This window comes from Corythoichthys intestinalis, chromosome 3 (genome assembly GCF_030265065.1).
Source record: "Corythoichthys intestinalis isolate RoL2023-P3 chromosome 3, ASM3026506v1, whole genome shotgun sequence".
Lineage (NCBI taxonomy): Eukaryota > Metazoa > Chordata > Actinopteri > Syngnathiformes > Syngnathidae > Corythoichthys > Corythoichthys intestinalis.
The window spans coordinates 27,937,835-27,957,150 of record NC_080397.1 but is presented as its reverse complement, the minus strand read 5'-3'; the positions used below and the strand labels follow the sequence as shown (position 1 = coordinate 27,957,150).

The following is a 19,316-nucleotide window of genomic DNA, read 5'->3' as shown; positions in this document are numbered from 1 at the left end:
ACTCGGATAGCTGCAGCAGCTGGGGAAACCTCCATGCCGTCCGTGGAATAAAGTAAATATTATATATCGGTGGAAACGGAATACGCTACACAAGCACTTTATTATGCTTGTTGTTAACACTTTTGTATGTAAATCTGATGTTAGTAGGTAGATCAAATGCATGTCTGGCAGCTTAGCATTTTTTTTTTACATAGCGTTTTGATAGTTGCCGTCATATTTTTGGAATCAAAGCCCCGTGTACAGCATTCAGGCCCTGAATCTTATACCGGAACTGCGTTCCTGACCGTTCTGGCCCACTTTCACCCCGCCTACAAATATAACAAAAGTCACAGTTAAATTTTAGTAATCATGATGTAGCTGGATATTGATTTTTCTCTGATTGCACCAGGTTATATGTTACAATATTACCAATGAATTCATATTATTTAAAAATATATATTTTTGTTTCATATTGCACGCTATATACAACGTTGTAAGATTCGGCGGGACGACCTTTCAATAATGGCCGCCGTGAGGGCACTCTTGCCCGGCGGAAAAGGCGCAGCCAAAAGCGGTTGCGGAAATGACGTCAGGACACGGAATTACTATAACATAGCCGTGGCGCGTATAACCGGCGCAAACCTTTTCTTCGTGAACCGAGAGTTTGCTTCATTGTACTTAGTTCGCAAAAGGCTTTCGTCCCCGGGCCCGTCTTTCTTTTGGCCTTACTTTTACTCGGAAGAAGGAACTCCCGACCGATTGGAACTTTTCACCAGCACTCCTCTTCGACAAACCCCCGACAGCAACCATGTTTGAGGCTCGCCTGGTGCAGGGATCCATCTTAAAGAAGGTGCTTGATGCACTGAAGGATCTGATCACGGAGGCGTGCTGGGACGTCAGTTCGTCCGGCATCGCGCTGCAGAGCATGGACTCCTCTCACGTCTCCCTGGTGCAGCTCACCCTCCGCAGTGACGGCTTCGATTCCTACCGCTGCGACAGAAACCTCGCCATGGGTGTCAACTTGGGAAGGTTAGCCATCTAACACCATTTTCATCTCTTTACAAGTAATGTCGTTCACCCTTCAAATACTTGGGGTTTGTGTGAATACCGTTTTCAAGTTGCTGTCATATTGTGGCGCTCACAAAGAGCGCGAATGGAGGAGCCAGGCCATAATGGCGGACCTGCCCGGGCATGTCCCTTTTAAATAACATAGCATCTAAAAACGATAGAATTTTGGTTTACATTTACTATTTAGTCACGTCGTCTTGTTAAAAACACTTCAATAGCGCTCTCTCGGGTGAAAGGTTCTGAACGACATTGGCTCGCATAAAATCTCTTTAGTCAACGTCACTTGAGCGCCAATTTGAGACTTGGCGGGAATTCCTGTAGAACCCGGGAATATTCACTTCCGGTTGTGCGTCACTCTGACGTCAGGCCCTAATATGCATACGAATCACATAGGAAAACTTGGGGGGAAAAAGAACACAGAAAAACAAAAGGGTTTAGTTTTATATTTGGAACAACTTAATTTAAAAAATGATATTAGAGAACAAACCAATATGTTTTAAAGTGTTTTATGGCGGTATTCAGTGGCACGAGCCACTTGAAAATTTACAATGCATTTTTTTTTTTTTTTAGCAGGCCCATTATCATGTATTTATCTGGCGAAGTTTTTCCCCAAAATAAGCAAACCTTTACAGGCCAAATAACTATTTTTGGTCATTATGGCGCATTCATTGACGGCCAATAAGATGCTCATAACCGTTTAATGACTGTATATCAATTATTTTAGCTCATTTAATAAAGGAAAAAAAGACTGTATTGTTTGCCAAATGGCAACACTGCATCAGTCATCTTTAGCGGGCGTACTAGTATATAGCCAAAATGATTTTATTTATTCATAAAATTATTAATTGTTAGTATAAAAATGAAGGATTTAATTTTATACGGTGCTTCCACGTATAACCCTCTTATGCCTATAGATTACTTTGACAACTAGAAAATGAAGTAATAAATAAGTAAAAAAAAAAAAGTGACAATACATTTTGGTCTTTACGCATAATTTTAAAGAAGGAAACTGTATGCGGCTTATTAACATCCAGTTTTTCCTTTTTCCAGTATGTCAAAGATATTGAAGTGTGCCGGAAACGAAGACATCATCACCCTCCGAGCCGCCGACAACGCAGACACGCTGACGCTTGTGTTCGAGACCATCAGTAAGTCCGAACGCGAACTGCTCCTCCTACGTACTGTTCCAGTTTCTATAAAGTCTGCTTTATTTTTCCAGACCAAGAGAAAGTGTCAGATTACGAAATGAAGTTGATGGACCTGGATGTGGAGCAGCTTGGAATTCCAGTAGGTTCTCACAATGTTTCAGACCCGGAATTGTTATCTTGACGTCCACCTTTTGTCCGCGTCGGCAGGAGCAGGAGTACAGCTGCGTGGTAAAGATGCCGTCCGGGGAGTTCGCCCGCATTTGCCGTGACCTTTCGCAGATTGGTGACGCTCTCATGATCTCCTGCGCCAAGGACGGCGTCAAGTTCTCTGCCAGTGGAGAGCTGGGCACGGGAAACATCAAGCTGTCCCAGACCAGCAACGTGGACAAGGAGGACGAGGCGGTGAGCTCGGCCGAACTTCAACTTAACTGGAAATTGCATCAAATTCAACAATTGATGGTTGCTTTGCATGTAATGCAAAAGTTACCATCTGTATTATTCTGCAACTTTATTATTTCGCATCTTATTCTCCACTTTTTTCTGGCACGCTGCACAGCCCAAACCGTTTGACACCGTGACACCGTTCAAATACCAAAATGACCAGAATTTTCGCCCAAAATGTTTTTTTTTTTGTTTTTTTTAACATACAATAACATTTTCAATTTCATGTTGTCTTACAGTTTTTGTTCAACTCCAATAAGTCATACATCAAAAATTTCAGGAAGGGGCACAAAAGCTATATAGTTTTTGCCAAAAACGTATGGTTCCGCAAAAATTTGCCGAAAACTTTTCAATTCGTATCTAAAGGGCAAAATTTACAAACGAATTTATCTAAAAGATCGGGGAAGATGCGACGGTAACAAAAATAAATAAATTAAGCAGTAGTTCTGAGGTAGATATCCGTGACCTATTTACAGATGCTATTTTTTTTTCATTAAAAGTTTAAAATATGCGAGTGAATATTTTTTTTTAAGTCTTTTTTTTTTTTTTTTTACTAAATAGTAGACATCAATGAGTCTTAAGTTAAAAATAATAGACACTTCGAATAATTCATATAATTACTTACCTTTTTATGGCTGGGTTGAAACAAAAGTGGTTGCGCAGTGTCTGTAAACGGGGGTCTGCAGGGTAAAACGGACCAATTAAAAATAGTTCTGAGGCTTAATGTGCCATGAAACTGCTATGGCAGCATAAAGATGTATTGTTCTATCAAAAACATTCTTTTGTCTTAAAATACAGCAGTTTATTTTAAAGAGGGGTGCTAGAGCAGAAACTGCTTTTTCAGCCTTGTCCGACTTTTCTGCCATATATATGCATATGCACATATACACACATACACACACCAACCTTCTCACAAAGGGCATGTTCTACTTTCAAATGGAACAGTTTTGCCTAGAAATTTTGAAATAAAACAGTGCTGAAGTATTGACATTTTGAGTTGAGGAGAGGATTGATACGAGCTGTTGAGTGACCGCTCATTTGCTGTACTGGGTTCCCAGTTGTAAAACTCCCTTCCTGTTCACTTAAAGTGCAGCCATGAGCTAACTAGTTTAATTCAAGCTAATGTTTTACTGTTACCTTAACCTTTTTGCTTTCTTATGTATTAATGACTGCTATTTTACTATTATTGACCCTGTGAAGTCATCTTATGCAGCATTTGGCAGTTGAAAGGTGCTGTATAAATGTCTTGGATGAGAATTTTTTTTTTTTGTAACAATCAAAGTTGAATCGAGTAAAGGAATTTTTAAAAGATAAATAGATGAATAAATTCAATGATTGAATTTTTAGTCATTTAATTCAGTTAAAAAACTAAAAGAATTGAAGTGCCAAACTTGTAAATGTTAAATATATTAAATAAAACAAAAGTGAAAATTGAATTAAATGACCAAAATATTCTGAAAATAAAGTATTTCTGGTTGACCTGTTTTTAGGTGACCATTGAGATGAACGAGCCAGTTCAGCTGATTTTCGCCCTCAATTACTTGAACTTCTTCACTAAAGCGTCCCCACTGTCGAAGACTGTCACCCTCAGCATGTCTGCTGACATTCCTCTAGGTAAGACAGACGGACGGACGAACATTAGAACAATTCTCAATACAATGCCTGTTTTGTTTCGATGTGTTTAGTGGTGGAGTACAAGATTGCCGATATGGGCCACATCAAATACTACCTGGCGCCCAAGATTGATGAGGAGAGTTCCTAAGGTTTTAGGAAGTCGACAAAAGGGGAGAAGCGGAAAGACTCGCATCATCGTCACGCGGCAAGAGCTTCGGCGTCAACATTTAAAACAATATGAATGCATTCTCCGCTGGGAGGGAATGGTGCAGTCTCGTCGTGTGTTTGCACCCCAGTTATTGCATCCAAACTTGCAGTCAGTTGTTGTAGATACGCATTTTGTAAATACTGGGTGGTTTCGCTCCATCAACTCCTAATGGTCTTGTTTTGTATCCTTTAACCTGGTCCCAAATAAATGATCCATTTTTTTGCAAGATTTCTGGTCTACTCTTTTTTCCAACCACTGTGTTGTGGTGTCGGGAAATCATCCACTTTCACCAAGTTGACGTAAATATGTTTTTGGAAAATGAATCGACAAATGTGCTGTTGCTGTGCAGACCAATGGTCTGTAATCATGCAACACTCTTCCACAGGTAAGGGGCTAGTGTCTCCAAGGGTAGGCAGTTGGAATAAAATTTAAGTCATTTTCACAAATTTTTGCTAAAATTCTAAAATGCTCACAGACACTACACAATGACGTCCCTTTTTATTTAATTAAAAAATTCCAAGTTGTTAAAGGGGAAAAAGTGCACTAATAATTAGGAGTGGGAACCTCTTGGTACCTTGCGATACAATTTGCGATACGAAGGTCACAGTAACGATCTGACGATATGGCAATACAACGATTATCGATACATTGGTCAGAAAATCATTCTAGGATATTCTACAAACAATAAACAGAAAAACAAGCTTCTGCTGTGAATTGGAATGAGTTTATCACTAGTAGATGTCCAATCCATTTGAAGAGGGAGGGATGGCAGCGAATGAATTCGTTCATTCGCTGCCATCCCTCCCTCTTCAAACGGATTGAACGTCTATGGACGTCAGTGTCAGCCAGTGTTTGGCAATGAGGTAATTATGGGCCATTTAAGGTCATTTACCTGTTGATTTTCAGTAACTTCCTGTTAATTTGGGGGTATTTTATGGGTCACTTCCTGTTTATTTTGAGTTACAGAACAGGAAGTGACCTGGGAATTACCCAAATGAATAGGCAGTGACTCAAACTCAACAGGAAATGACCTTTAAATGCCCTAAAATGCACAGCAAGTGACCTGTTAATGACCCGAAAATTAAAACCGAATGCTCTGGTTTTGAATGAACGTTCCCAGTCTAAATGGATTGGGCGTCGAGCACAGTCACTTGCCACGTTTACATGGAGCCAAATATTCCAATTACAATCGGAATATTTGTTCAAACCGAATAAATGTGTTCCATATAAACACCTCATTCGGAATGAACAGGCCCAAACCGATTAGAAGTAAAATTATATCATGTAAACAGGGAAGCGGAATGGTGTCTGGTTGCGTTCTTTCTGCACATGCTCCATACTGACGTGGTGACGTCACTTTGTGACGTAAGTAACGTCACTTGCAACATGGCTTCCAAGCACAGCGCACCTAATTGGAGTCCGGCGGAAAGATTGTATTTAATTCAAACTTTAAAAGAATTGAATATAATTGCTCGCTTAGACGGGCATAAAACGAAGAACAGTGAACTATTTAAAAAAGTTCACAAGAGGTTACACGAAGCCGGAATAGACCGGAGCGTTGACCAGATTAGAAACCGGTGGAAAACCGGCTACTACAAGGCAAAATAGCAAAACAGCAGAAGCGGATACGACCCCACAAACACAACAAGTGGGTTAAAGTTAAAACAGCAGCACTCCGACGATCGATCTCCATGTTTTGCAACGTGACGCTTTGTTTTGATTAATCTGCGCATGTCAGACGGCAGTTGTCAAACGTCCTTTCGGAATAAAGGCAGTCACATGTAAACGCTGGATCGGAATAGATGAAGTGACATGTAAACAGCTGATCTGAAATTTCCATTCGGAATGATTTGAATCGGTATGAATAAAAGTCAGCATGTAAACGTGGCTATTGACAGCCTTAGAGTTAACTGAGGCACTATTATGGGGGAAGATTTTGGTAGCAACTTGATGTTTTTTTTTGTTTTTTTTTTTTAAACATTGACACCTTTATAAAACAATATCTCGATTCTTGACAGGAGCATATCGATAACATTTTGGGATACAAAGTATCGTGATATATCACCATTTCGATATTTTGTCACACCCCTACTAATAATTGGCCCATCGACACTATGATGAAGCTCATTGCTTTTTGTGATCCAAATAAGGATGAGTGATTGTGGATTTTGGATGTTTTAAGCTAGGGGTGCCCAAGTCCGGTCCTCGAGAGCCCCTATCCAGCTTGTTTTCCATGTCTCCCTCCTTGAAGACACCTGAATCAAATGATCAGCTCATCAGCAAGCTCTGCAGGAGCCTGATAATGATCCTGATTATTTGAGTCAGGTGTGTTGGAGGAGGGAGAAAGGGAAAACAAGCTGGATAGGGGGTCTCGAGGACTGGACTTGGGCACCCCTGTTTTAAGCTATATCTCAGTCATATTTTTAAATTTATTCAATCAAATTTTCAGTTTATATTGTTTTATGTGTTGAATTTTCATCACCGAAATGAAAGAAGTTCAAATATCAAGGGCTTGATTTGTCAAGCAGAGAGAATAACTCCTTTAACAACATTTTTTCTTTGTAAATACAGTACTCTTATTATGTGGTCATACCAAATACAATTTTTATGAAAAATAATACTAATCAAAATGTTATGAAGAATTTTTAAGTACTTTTTGAAAAGCTAGGGCTGCAATGACATCACTTGTTAAACCCAATGAGCATTCCATAAAGGTGGCTATAGGGCAGTGTTTTTCAACCTGCGTGTCGCCAGGTGTGCCGCGAGAAGTTATCCAATATCGCTAGAAATGATCTAATATTGCATTTTTTCTTTTTTTTTTTTACATCGTCCGGCGGAGTTGCAGAAGGAAGGAAGTAGGCACTATAAGGTTTTGGTCATGGGCAGATGAGCGAAGTATTGCTCATGTCTTGTTCAAGAACTGCTCGGATTTCTAGCAATCAGCCACCTAGCTGTCCGCGACAATGTGGATCCCAGCACGTGTACTGTACATCATTTCATAAGACTCGTCAAGTGTTGATTTACATGAAAGTGTCCTTTCCATTTTATCCATACGTGACGGCCGCAATCCTTCCCCTGTGTTTTATTCTAACACACTGTAGAGGACAGCAAGGTGGCTGATGGCTAGAAATCCAAGCAATCCTTGAACACAACACGAGCAGCTATCCAACAGCGCCATGATGCCAAGCAAGCCTAAATGTCATCTCAAAACGAAACACCCAAAATAAGTTGATGGACTACTATTTTGTTCGCCTTCGTGAAAACGCAGAGGAACAAGCAACTTTTTTGACAAAAGCTACGAAGGTCAATGAGAAAGCCCTAAAAGCTTGTTACCTTGTTGCAGAACTCGTTGCTAAATCCAAAAAGTCCGACACTGTGGGAGAGACATTAATACTACCTGCCTGCAAGGCAATTTTCAGCGAGATGCTCGGCCCTGATGCGGTTGAAGACATCGCTGAAGTCCGCTTGTCTGATAATTCTGAGTTTTTCAAGCCTAACTCCTGTAAAAAAAATAATAAAACCGAGAGAGACTGAGAGCTGTTGAAGAAAAGCTTCAAGCAAGGGCGTAGGTTTGGTCTCAACATTGGTAGGGATGATGTAACAGCATAACCTTCATGTACACTTTTTGCTCGGGATGGGACATAAATAAGACCAAACAGATAGGGTGAACGGGGGTCAGGGCTGCATTTCTCACGAATATGAACCTAATTAATTGATAGGCTAAATCAGGGGTGCTCATTAAGGCGATCACGATCGACCAGTCGATCACAACGCTACGCACAACGTGGGTAGCTCGCAACATCTCATGATTTTATTTTTGTTCTTTAATGTACATGGTTAATTATGATTACGTTGTGTGTATGTTGTGTTGTGTGAGCAACATATAAGTTTATGCAGCATCCTTCTCTCTCTAAGCTGCTTCTTGCTCAAGTTTTTCTGGTTCTATAATTTCCAGCAGAGTTCGCTGCATTTCTCACAGTTTAATTAACGTTAACAGTAGAAAACACAAACAGAAGGACACTTCTCTCTAAGCAGCTTCCTACTCAAGTTTTGTAGGTTAGCAAGTTCACACAGTTTAATGTTATGCTAACTCTGATGCAGGTTGGACTTTCAGTAGCAAAAATAGTGGGTTGTTTCCCACCTCCACAACATTGGTGTCTTCTGAAATTACTTACAGTGGCTGCTGCTGGCCCCCAAAAACAAATTCTAATTTCCCTCCTCTTCGAAGGGGGTGGAGGAGGCGGCATGTTGTCGACATAGGGGCTGTGCGAGTGCAAGCGTGCATGTTTGTCGGGGGCGGGTGAAGTCATCAGCCTATCAAACGTGGGTTTGCGGTGGTGAAAAAATGGACCGGCGCATTCAGCAAATGAAAAGAGGTAAATGTAAGTTTTAACATAATGAAAATAATTCACTTAATAATGGTAGGCTCAATTATTTTCTTGCAACATATGGAATGACAATCTAAATGACCTTTATAACTAACCCATTATATAATGCAAATAAGTTTGCTTAAAAGTTGGTGGAGACAATTTGAGCATCCTGAAAAGTTGGTAGTGTTATGTCCCTACCATCCCTATGCAAACCTACGCTCTTGGCTTCAAGTGTGACTTTCTTCAATTCCTGCCTGGATATCGGCTTTGTGTTCATCTAACCAGGCTCAAGTTTCACACTAAGTAAGTGTACATATAGATCTTTTTGTTGTTGTTGTTTATAATTAAATGTACTGTACAGAAAGTAATTTTGGAACATTTTTGGTTTGTGGTGTAGCGCGAGATTTTTTCCGATGTAAAAACGTTCCGTAACTCAGAAAAGGTTGAAAAACACTGCTATAGGGGATGGAGTGGCATTGACATGCACATCTTATGCTTAACAACATATTTCAAGTTCAAGACAAATCTAAATAAAATTTAAATATGTAAGGACAATTTAAGTGCAATTCGGTGATATTTGGATACATTATAGAAGTCTGTGAAATACAATAGATTTCAAAACCCAATCTACAGGGTTTGGGTTTTGAAAGGTGTAGTGCTATAGAGCATCATCCTAGCAACTTCATATTTCATAGGCAGTACAAGTAACATAAAATGTAAACAACAACATAGCAGTTAAAAATTACATCTATATCTCGATTTTTCATCATCAGTTATGACTGTAAAGTCCCCATTATTAAAATAATAAGTGATTTTAATGAACTACGTTGTTCTCTAAATTAGCATTGGTGGCTCCGCCGTGTTGTCATTATCAGCTTCAAAAAAAGACAAGAGTGAAAATAGTTTCATATAATGTGTGACTTTATGGTGTTAATATAGGCTCGAAAAAATCATTTTTGATTTTTTTTTTTTTTTTTTTTTTTTGCTGGTGGTGTGCCTTGGGATTTTTTAAATGTAAAAGATGTGCAGTGCCAGTGGTTTATAAAAGGGAGAAAAACACTGGTCTACGACTCATGACAAAAAAAAAAAAAAATCTCAAGTGAGTGTAGCGTCCGCCAGAGAGCGTAATTTCACTACTTTTTGTTGTTAGGTGGCATCCAGTCGCTACCACCTGACCCTGAATACAGTTTGTTCCGCGATTTCAATTGATTTCCAGAGAAATTACATCATTTAGTTTGGTAGAAGGCAAGCATCCAAAGCCATGTGATGGTTCAGGAAGGGAGCCAGCAACCATGAAACCAAGTAAATCTGCTCATCTGTCCACTTTTTGATCTGAATGTTATAATCTTTTTCGCTAATCTTTTAAATCTGTTTTGACACTTGAATTGCATCTGCCTTTGGTGTTGATTCTCACTACTTGTATGCCAGTGACGACTTCATTATTAACTCTTTCAGAGACAGTGGTTACTATGGTAGACAGCTTTTCAAAAGTTGGCACTTGAAATCCTTAACCCTTTAAAGGGCAAGTATAGTGATGGGTGAACAGAACAGACTCCTAAGTGTGGGGCATCACTACCCGATTGTGATGGTCTACCGGATCGTGACGGATTGTAGACAAACGCGCTGGCCCTCAACGGTTTCCATACGCTTTTGCGTACCGATGGCTGACCACTGTATTTGCGGCAGACACGAGAAAATAACTTCTCAAAATGTCGAAGAGGAAGGCCACACTGAGTAATTACTTCCGTGTTCCCCCACCCCCGTCAAAAGACAGATAGACAACAGCGACGTCACCGGAGCTACCGAAAAAAAGGACTTTTGCTGAAAAGTGGCTACAGGAGGTACCATGGCTAGAAGCAAATGATGCTCGCACGGAAATGCGGTACAAAATGTGCCGTGAGAATCCCAATGTCGCCGATAAGAGCAGCGCATTTTATGTAGGGTCAAAGAATTTCAGCCATCCAAACTTTAAAAAGCACGAAAAAAACAGAGAGCATGTGGCAATTAAGCAAACTATCAATGCCAGACAGCACCCTACTCGCCCTATGGACAAGCGGCGGAATAAAGGTAATGAAAACAGCGCCATGCACTGACAAACGTGTTTTTGCTCGCATTTTACAAAGCTAAACATGCACGTTCAATGAGGTCTTATGAGGAGGACATCCCACTTTTAAAAAGGCTTGGAGTTAATGTGGGAGCCGCATAATGCCCTTTATTTTGAGTTGGTGCTTTTTATTTCTTTACATTTCACTTCAAAGTAATGGCAATTTTGTTGTGCCAGTTGATGTTAATCAAGCATTAATTGTTAATATAATTAATTAAAGTTAATTGGCTCTAAGTAAAGCTTGTCATAAATTTATCGCATCAGGCGGGTCGGCTCTCAAGCTCAATGAGGACCAAGTCACATCTCCAGGTCCTCCTCTGAGAACTTGGGCAAAAAAATTATGTGCACCATATATATATATATATATATATAGGCATAGCATGAAGGACCTTGCCTAAGGACCCACCTGGATATCATTATGCTCCTGACCGGGGCTTGAACCCCCGACCTCCAGTACCAAAGTCAGCGCTATTACCACTGAAATGAAATCGGGATGTCATTCGGACTAGATAAGCGTGGGCGAATGGTATCCAGAAGAGGGAAGGTGATCTCAACTGAAGGGGCTGAACTACATGAAGGCAACTTAACAGATGTGCAGGACAGCTACAAATACCTGGGGATCCCACAGGCAAATGGGAAGCATGAGGAAGCAACTAGGAGTTCTGCAACAACCAAACACTTCCAGAGGGTGAGGCAAGTCCTCAGGAGTCAGCTGAATGGCAAGAATAAGATCCAGGCCATTAACAGCTATGCCCTACCAGTAATCAGATACCCTGGTGGCATCGTATCCTGGCCACTGGAAGAGATGCAGGCTAGCGACATCAAGACAAGGAAATTCCTTACAATACACGGATGGTTTCACCCTAAATCCATCATCCTGAGGCTCTACACAAAGCGGAAAGAGGGAGGCCGAGGACTAGTGAGCATCAGAGCCACTTTCCAGGAGGCAACTACATCCCTCCAAGACTACATCATGAAAATGGCCCCCAGTGAATGCCTCAGGCAACAGAAGCCCAGTAAGGAGGAGGACCCTAAGGAGCTATCATTGAAGGACAAAGCCCTGCATGGTATGTACCACCAACAAATTGAGGGGGTAGCTGACATGGGAAAAACATACCAGTGTCTGGAAAAGGCTGGACTGAAAGACAGCTTGGAGGCACTGATCATGGCAGCACAAAAACAGGCCCTAAACACAAGATCAACAGAGGCCGGGGTCTATCACACCAGACAGGACCCCAGGTGCAGGCTATGCAGAGAGGCCCCTGAGACAGTCCAGCACATCACAGCAGGATGTAAGATGCTGGCAGGCAAGGCATACATGGAACGACATAAACAGGTAGCAGGCATAGTGTACAGGAACATCTGTGCCGAGTACGGACTGGAGACTCCAAGTCAAGGTGGGCAACACCTCCAAAAGGTGGTCGAGAACAATTGAGGCAAGATCCTGTGGGACTTCCAGATCCAGACAGACAAACTGGTGATGGCCAACCAGCCTGACATGGTTTTGGTGGATAAACATCAGAAGACAGCAGTAGTGATCGATGTAGCAATCCCGATCAATAGCAACATCTGGAAAAAAGAACACGAAAAGCTGGAGAAATATCAAGGGTTGAAGGAAGAGTTGGAGAAAATGTGGGGAGTGAAGGCAACAGTGGTACCAGTAGTGATCAGAACACTAGGGGCAGTAACCCCCAAGCTGGGTGCTTGGCTCTAACAGATACCAGGAACAAACAACGTCCGACATCTCCGTTCAGAAGAGTGCAATCCCAGGGACAGCTAAGATCCTGCGCAAGACCCTCCCAGGCCTCTCGTACAGGACCCGAGCTTGCTCTTGCACTCCTCTTTAAAAGAAACTGCTGTTTTTTAAGCTAAAACAACTGTTGTGTTTGATAGAACATTATGTCTATATGCGGCCATAGAACCTCTTTTGTTTCATCCCAGCCATAAAACGAAGGCAATTAATCATATTTATTATTAAAAATGTAAAATATGTTGAACTTTTAAACAAATTACATCACAATGAAAAAAAATGGTGTCTGTAAGAAAGTCACAGATATCTACCTTATAACTATCGCTTAATTGTATTTTTTTGTTACTGTCGCATTTCCTCCGATATGTTAGATGATAAATAATCGAGAAAAATTGAAAATAGAAAAAACGTTTAAAAGGGTGTATGAAAAAGAAAATATCTCGACCACTCATTGATGTCTGCGATTTCTGCATCGCGACCCTTGTTATATTACCATGTTTCAACCATAAAATCCCCCCAAAAATCCAGCTGTGGCCATTCACAGCTGTGTCTTGACATTCAGTGATACATGCTACATGGAGTTTTTGGATCGAAACAAAGTATGCGATAATATTTCGTTAAAGTCATGGCATCTTTAATTCTGCTCTTTCATGCTCTCACCTCCAGATTGGGTTTCCCTGTTTAATTTTTTTTTTTTTTATAATACCCTTCAGTTTAAAATTTTTCTTTCCCCAGAAAATTGAGATTTTCTGGGGTTTCCAGGATTTCCAATTATATAACACACGTGCGTATCGGACAATTTAAAAATTTGGCCTAATTGGGCTTCTCGGAGCGGAACTTGTATATATACATACATACATAGAAAATATACACACACACATTATACATATATATATATATATATATATATATATATATATATATATATATATATATATATATATATATATATATATATATACACACATACACACACATTAGGGCTGTCAAAATTATTGCGTTAACAGGCGGTAATTATTTTTTTTCATTAATCACGTTAAAATATTTGACGCAATTAACGCAGATGCCCTGCTCAGAGAGATTTAAATGATGGTACAGTGAAACGCTCACTTGTGTTTTATGGAGTTTTGCCGACCTCTGCTGGCGCTTGGGTGCGACTGATTTTATATGCTTCAGCACCCATGACCATTGTGTAAGTAATTATTGACATCAACAATGGCGGGCTACTAGTTTATTTTTTGATTGAAAATTTTACAAATTTTATTAAAACGAAAACATTGAAAGGGGTTTTAATATAAAATTTCTATAACTTGTACTAACATTTTTATTTTAAGAACTACAAGTCTTTCTATCCATGGATCGCTTTAACAGAATGTTAATAATGTTAATGCCATCTTGTTGATTTATTGTTATAATGAACAAATACAGTCCTTACGTACCGTATGTTGAATGTATATATCCATCTTGTGTCTTATCTTTCCATTCCAACAATCATTTACAGAAAAATATAGCATATTTTATAGATGGTTTGAATTGTGATTAATTGCGATTAATTACGATTAATTAATTTTTAAGCTGTAATTAACTCGATTAAAAAATTTTATCGTTTGACAGCTCTAATATATATGTACAGTATATATATATACATATATATATATATATACATACATACATACATATATATATATATATATATATATATATATATATATATATATATATATATATATATATATATATATATATATATATATATATATATATTAGGGGTCGCGTTAACCGAATATTTTCCGTCGTTGACCGGTTTTTTAAAGCGGTGACGGAAAAAACTGAAGTCCGTCCGTCATTTTGACAGGTTGCAATTCACACCCCAGACCACAGGGTGGCGAGTGAGCATATTAATTAGCTATTGTCGCTCTTAATGCATGACGTCGTTGGCTATTCTGTCAGAATATTGTAGCGTCACCGGGGTCTGGCGGCGGCACCGTGATTGACACATCAACGCAAGGTTCTTATTGGTGCACCCGGTGTGCCAGCGCGTCATCCAATTGGTGGACTAGATTGCCGCCTGTGTATAGACCCCAATCACATGACGTCACAACTCCACCCCCCTGACTGGAGCCGCCATATTGTGTGTCAGCTTGTCGTGTTTACACATTACCGCCACTACATGCCTCCTATTACGGCGTGTTTTTCTGCTCGTTAACATTTATAATCAAAATGGTGAAGGCGTGTGTGGCGGTTGGTTGCAGTAACAGAGAAGATAGACGGAGAGACTTGAAGTTCTACCGTATTCTGAGAGACCCAAAGAGGAGAGCAAGATGGACTGCTGTAATTTGACAAGAAATCTGGGCACCAAACGATCACCACAGACTATGTAGTAGTCATTTTATATCTGGTAAGATGCATTTAATATATATTTAGAAGATTTTGGGCTGACAACCACAATTAAGATCATTGTGTGACGTTGGTGATTGGGGTCTATATAGTTGCCTCTTTTTCTTTGGGGGCGGAGTTGTTGTTTTGTTGGTGTTGTTGGCGGTAAGCAGAGTAAAAAGAGGGAGAAAAATACCACCACTTCCGTGTCTATTACAATATTAATTAAAAATTAATGAAAACTAAATACTATTGAATATGTCATCATTATCATTTTAAAAGTTTAAGTGACGGGTAAAAATAGATTATGACCGGATTTTTATGACCCTGTCAGTCAAAATGACAGACAACGAAAATGTCTAGCGCAACCTCTGATATATATATATATATATATATATATATATATATATATATATATATATATATATATATATATATATATATATGCTGGCGACGTAACCCTGATTTCTGCGTAAGTCGCAATTAACCCTTTAAGTACCCCTAAATCTCAAAATAACTATCAAAAAAGTCCAAAAATATTGTATTTTGTTTAATGATGGAGGGTACACTGCCCTTTGGTGGCAGCGCTGGGTCTGGCTGGACTGTCGCCTTGTATGACTGAGGAGCAGACTCAGACGTCTGACATGGATAAAGGATAGCGGTCCGGTCACTTCCTGTTAAGTTGAGTAGTTTTATAGATGGCAGCGTTTGCATCACATGTCATCAATAAAAATAATTATGAACAACTCTGCACTTCTGGCTTTGAATTTTCATCCTAATCATGTACTACCAAGGCTAGCATGTGTAAAACTGAGCCCGGAGGATGCTGACAGCAGCTATAGTTGCTGATGTATTGGTCCAAAATTATGTCGACAACTTCTCACTAGTGCAGAATGTTAAGGACATTTTTTTCTCTTTTTTTGTCCTCCTTCCAAGTGATCCGAGCTGGGGTAAGTACAGCAGTCTGGTAAAGGACAAAAATGAAATGTAGAATAAAATGACAGTGCAAAAGAGAGTGAGAGCGCAGAGGCGATTTAAAGTGTCTGCTAGAGTAATCCCCTCCCTCTGCCATACAAAAATTCATCTGATGAAATGGCTCTACTGTACACTAATGAGTCTTCAGAAAGAAGATTTATTAAAAGCAAATATGCCCGATGGGCATTATTCTATCAAGAGTGTTTAAAACCCTTCCAGTGCAGTGTCCTGAAATGTTCCCTCTTCTTTTCCGCAACAGGACATCCTAAGTGAAGGAAGGCGAGCGAGTCCTCTGAGCCGCAGTACTGTAAGTACTCCGTTGACAATACTGATTAAAAAAAAAAAAAAAAAAAAAAACAGCCAGGGCAGTCATTTTTAGGACGTTTAATTAAGCACTGACATTCAGGTTCACTCCAATTATTTCCTGCAAGCAAAATGAAACAGTAATAATTGTGTTTTGTACAGTCTTAGTGATTTAATCTTTGAAAGTGTGTGGTCTGACTGCTGTTGGAAGCCAGCTGGTCAAGGCAGATGGTCCACTCTTCGCTTCTGGTGCCCCTCAAAGGCTGGGATTTACAATGTGCAAAGACTTCACTTCACTTGTGTTTAACTTTGTTTCCCCAGCACAGTCATATATTATTAATTCTTTTTTTTCTATCTGTAACCATTTTTAAATTGAACCATTATTTGAGTGATGTTCTTCATTTTCCATGATTTCAGCAACGTTAATGTGCATAATAATGCTATATCCTACATTCATTCGTTCAACTTTCTACCACATTTTAGAAGCAAAAACTACGGTCTTTTAATATTTGTCTTGATGGTCAGGTATTGACAAAAAACAGTTTTTTTTTTTGGGGTGGTGATTAAAATACATACATTGGTATGAAAATGTATCTGAACCGTTTGGAATTTCTCCCATATCTGCATAAAAAATCACCATCATATGAGATCTGATCTTTGTAAAAATGACAGATGAAAATACAGTGTCTGCTTTAACTAAAACCACCCAAACATTTATAGGTTTTCATATTTTAATGAGGATAGCATGCAAGCAATGACAGAAGGGGGAAAAATAAGTTAGTGAACCCACTGCCTAAGGAGACTTAAAGGGTATGTCAACCCCTGGGGAAATGTTAATATTCCATCATTTATCCATAAACGCATGCCTATTGTATTCATATCATGCCACTTCGTGTAATTACACACAAAAAAATGAGAGAAATTTGGATCGATTGTCAAGCTAAAACGACGGGCGCCCGAGATCTGGCAGATTGTGTGCGTGACGTCATTACAAGTGAAGAGAGTGCCACCGGCCACTAGGGGGGCAGCGCCTGTCTGCATCAATATAATTCCTTCTAGTGAGGGGAGAATTAGGGGTGTTTTAAGCTGTTTATGCTGTTGCATTGTGTTCGTCCTGCACTGCACATATTCCAGGTTCCTTCATGAAGAAACACCCCTCGTTGTCAATAAAAGAGAATTCAGAATTGACAGTGAGGGTGTTTCTTCAACAAGAAAAAGGCTCAGTGCTTTAATACTGAATGGCGGTGATGATGGCAGACAATTTAGTTTCTAGTTTCAGCGACGAATCCGACGTAGAAGGATGTAACGAATGTTCATCTAATGGTGACGAGGAGAGTTACGAAGCTTTAATTGGTGTTTTAGGTTACCAATTTGAGCCAATGACGAACGCCAATGCAGCGTAATGAAACGGTCATTGAGGGGAGCAATGACACTGATGAAACATCGGCAGCAGATCGTGTGGGAAACACCAATGATTTGTTTAGCACTTTTTTGTGAAGCTGATACACCGTGACTGCAAAATAAATGCATAGAATAATTCTCATTTATTGCGCTATCATAGCTTTTCGCTCTGCCAACAGACACAAATATGAATGGGATCAGAGGATTTGTTCTATGTATTTTATGAGCGATAATTTATACATGTGTCCAGTCCTGTATCCAATGCGTGATATTTTTTTATTATAGAAGAGTACTCACTCTGGCCATTTCCAGCTTAGCAACTACCCTCCTTTGCTTTGCCTGGGATGATGAGGTGGTCTCATCAGTGGCAGTCTTCGTCCTCTTTCTTCGTGTCTTGGGACATTTGGTGGCTGCGCGTGTATGGTGGGCACCGCATCTGCTTTGAGCAGCAATCTTTTAGCAAAACCCGATTTCACTTGTCCATAGTTTGAGAAGCTTTCAGGTGGAAAATGCGCACCACAGAAAACCGTGCCGGAGGCTGGGAAAATTAGCCCTCTTTGCACAGACGAACTTTACCCATTGTCTGCGTAGTCCAGCTTTTTTTTTTTCGCGTTCGGCAACTCATGGATACTATATTCCGATAAATAGCTATTTGTACACCACATAGCACAGCAGTTTTGAACCATTTTAGTGATGTTTTGGTCAAACAAACCCGAACGCTACTCTCTCGTCGATTAAAAAAAAAATGGCACCTGGCTCCGCCTCGACTTTCATTCACTTGTAGTGACGTCCCGCTCCATTCGGCTGTTTCCGGAACACTTTCGGAAATGTTCGTCATATTCGATCTATTTTCGATAATTGCTCATTAATGTGATTGATTTTTTTGTTAACTTTATCAATATTTGTTATCTTGGCACATAACGGTTCTATTGATGTCTCACACCCCCTTTGCGTTTTCATACCCTTTAAAGACCAATTGAAACTTTACCAAACATTTTAAGTTTGGTGTGTGTGCCCAATCACTGATGAGTGTTTAAAGCTGCCCTGCCCACTATAAAACACACACCTGGTAAGAAATGTCTTGACGAGAAGCATTATCTGATGGGCATCATGGTTCGGTCAAAAGAGCTGTCTGAAGACCCTGCGATCAAGGATCGCTTATTTGTATAAAACTGGGAAAGGATAGAAAACCATCTCTAAAAGAGAATCAATCAATTGACAGTCAGAGAAGTTGTCTACAAAAGGAGAGAGTTTGGCACTGTTGCTTCTCTCCCAAAGAGTGGCCGACAACCAAAGATGACGCCAAGAGTTCAGCGCAGAATATTCAGAGAGGTAAAAAAGAACCCTAGAGTGTCTGCTTAAGACATACAGAAATCACTGGCACAGTCCTACAGTATATCTTTGTGCACAGATCAACTATATGTAATACTATGGCCAAGAATGGTGTTCATAGGAGGACTCTACGGAGGAAGCCACTGCTGTCTAAAAAGAACATTGTTGCTCGTTTAATGTTCACGAAAAAAATGCACTTTGACACCCCACAGAAGTTTTGGCAAAATGTTTTGTGGACTGATGAAAC

At 39.9% G+C, this 19,316-nt stretch overlaps 1 protein-coding gene across 1 annotated transcript; it reads left to right on the top strand.

Moving 5' to 3' along the window:
- Positions 1–553: 553 nt before the first annotated feature.
- pcna (proliferating cell nuclear antigen) lies at positions 554–4,674 on the top strand. Its single transcript, XM_057832042.1, has 6 exons — positions 554–1,008; positions 2,098–2,195; positions 2,267–2,334; positions 2,403–2,597; positions 4,127–4,250; positions 4,322–4,674. The coding sequence occupies exons 1-6, from the start codon at positions 788–790 to the stop codon at positions 4,396–4,398; spliced, it is 783 nt and encodes a 260-aa protein (XP_057688025.1). The 5' UTR covers positions 554–787; the 3' UTR covers positions 4,399–4,674.
- The last annotated feature ends 14,642 nt before the right edge of the window (positions 4,675–19,316 follow it).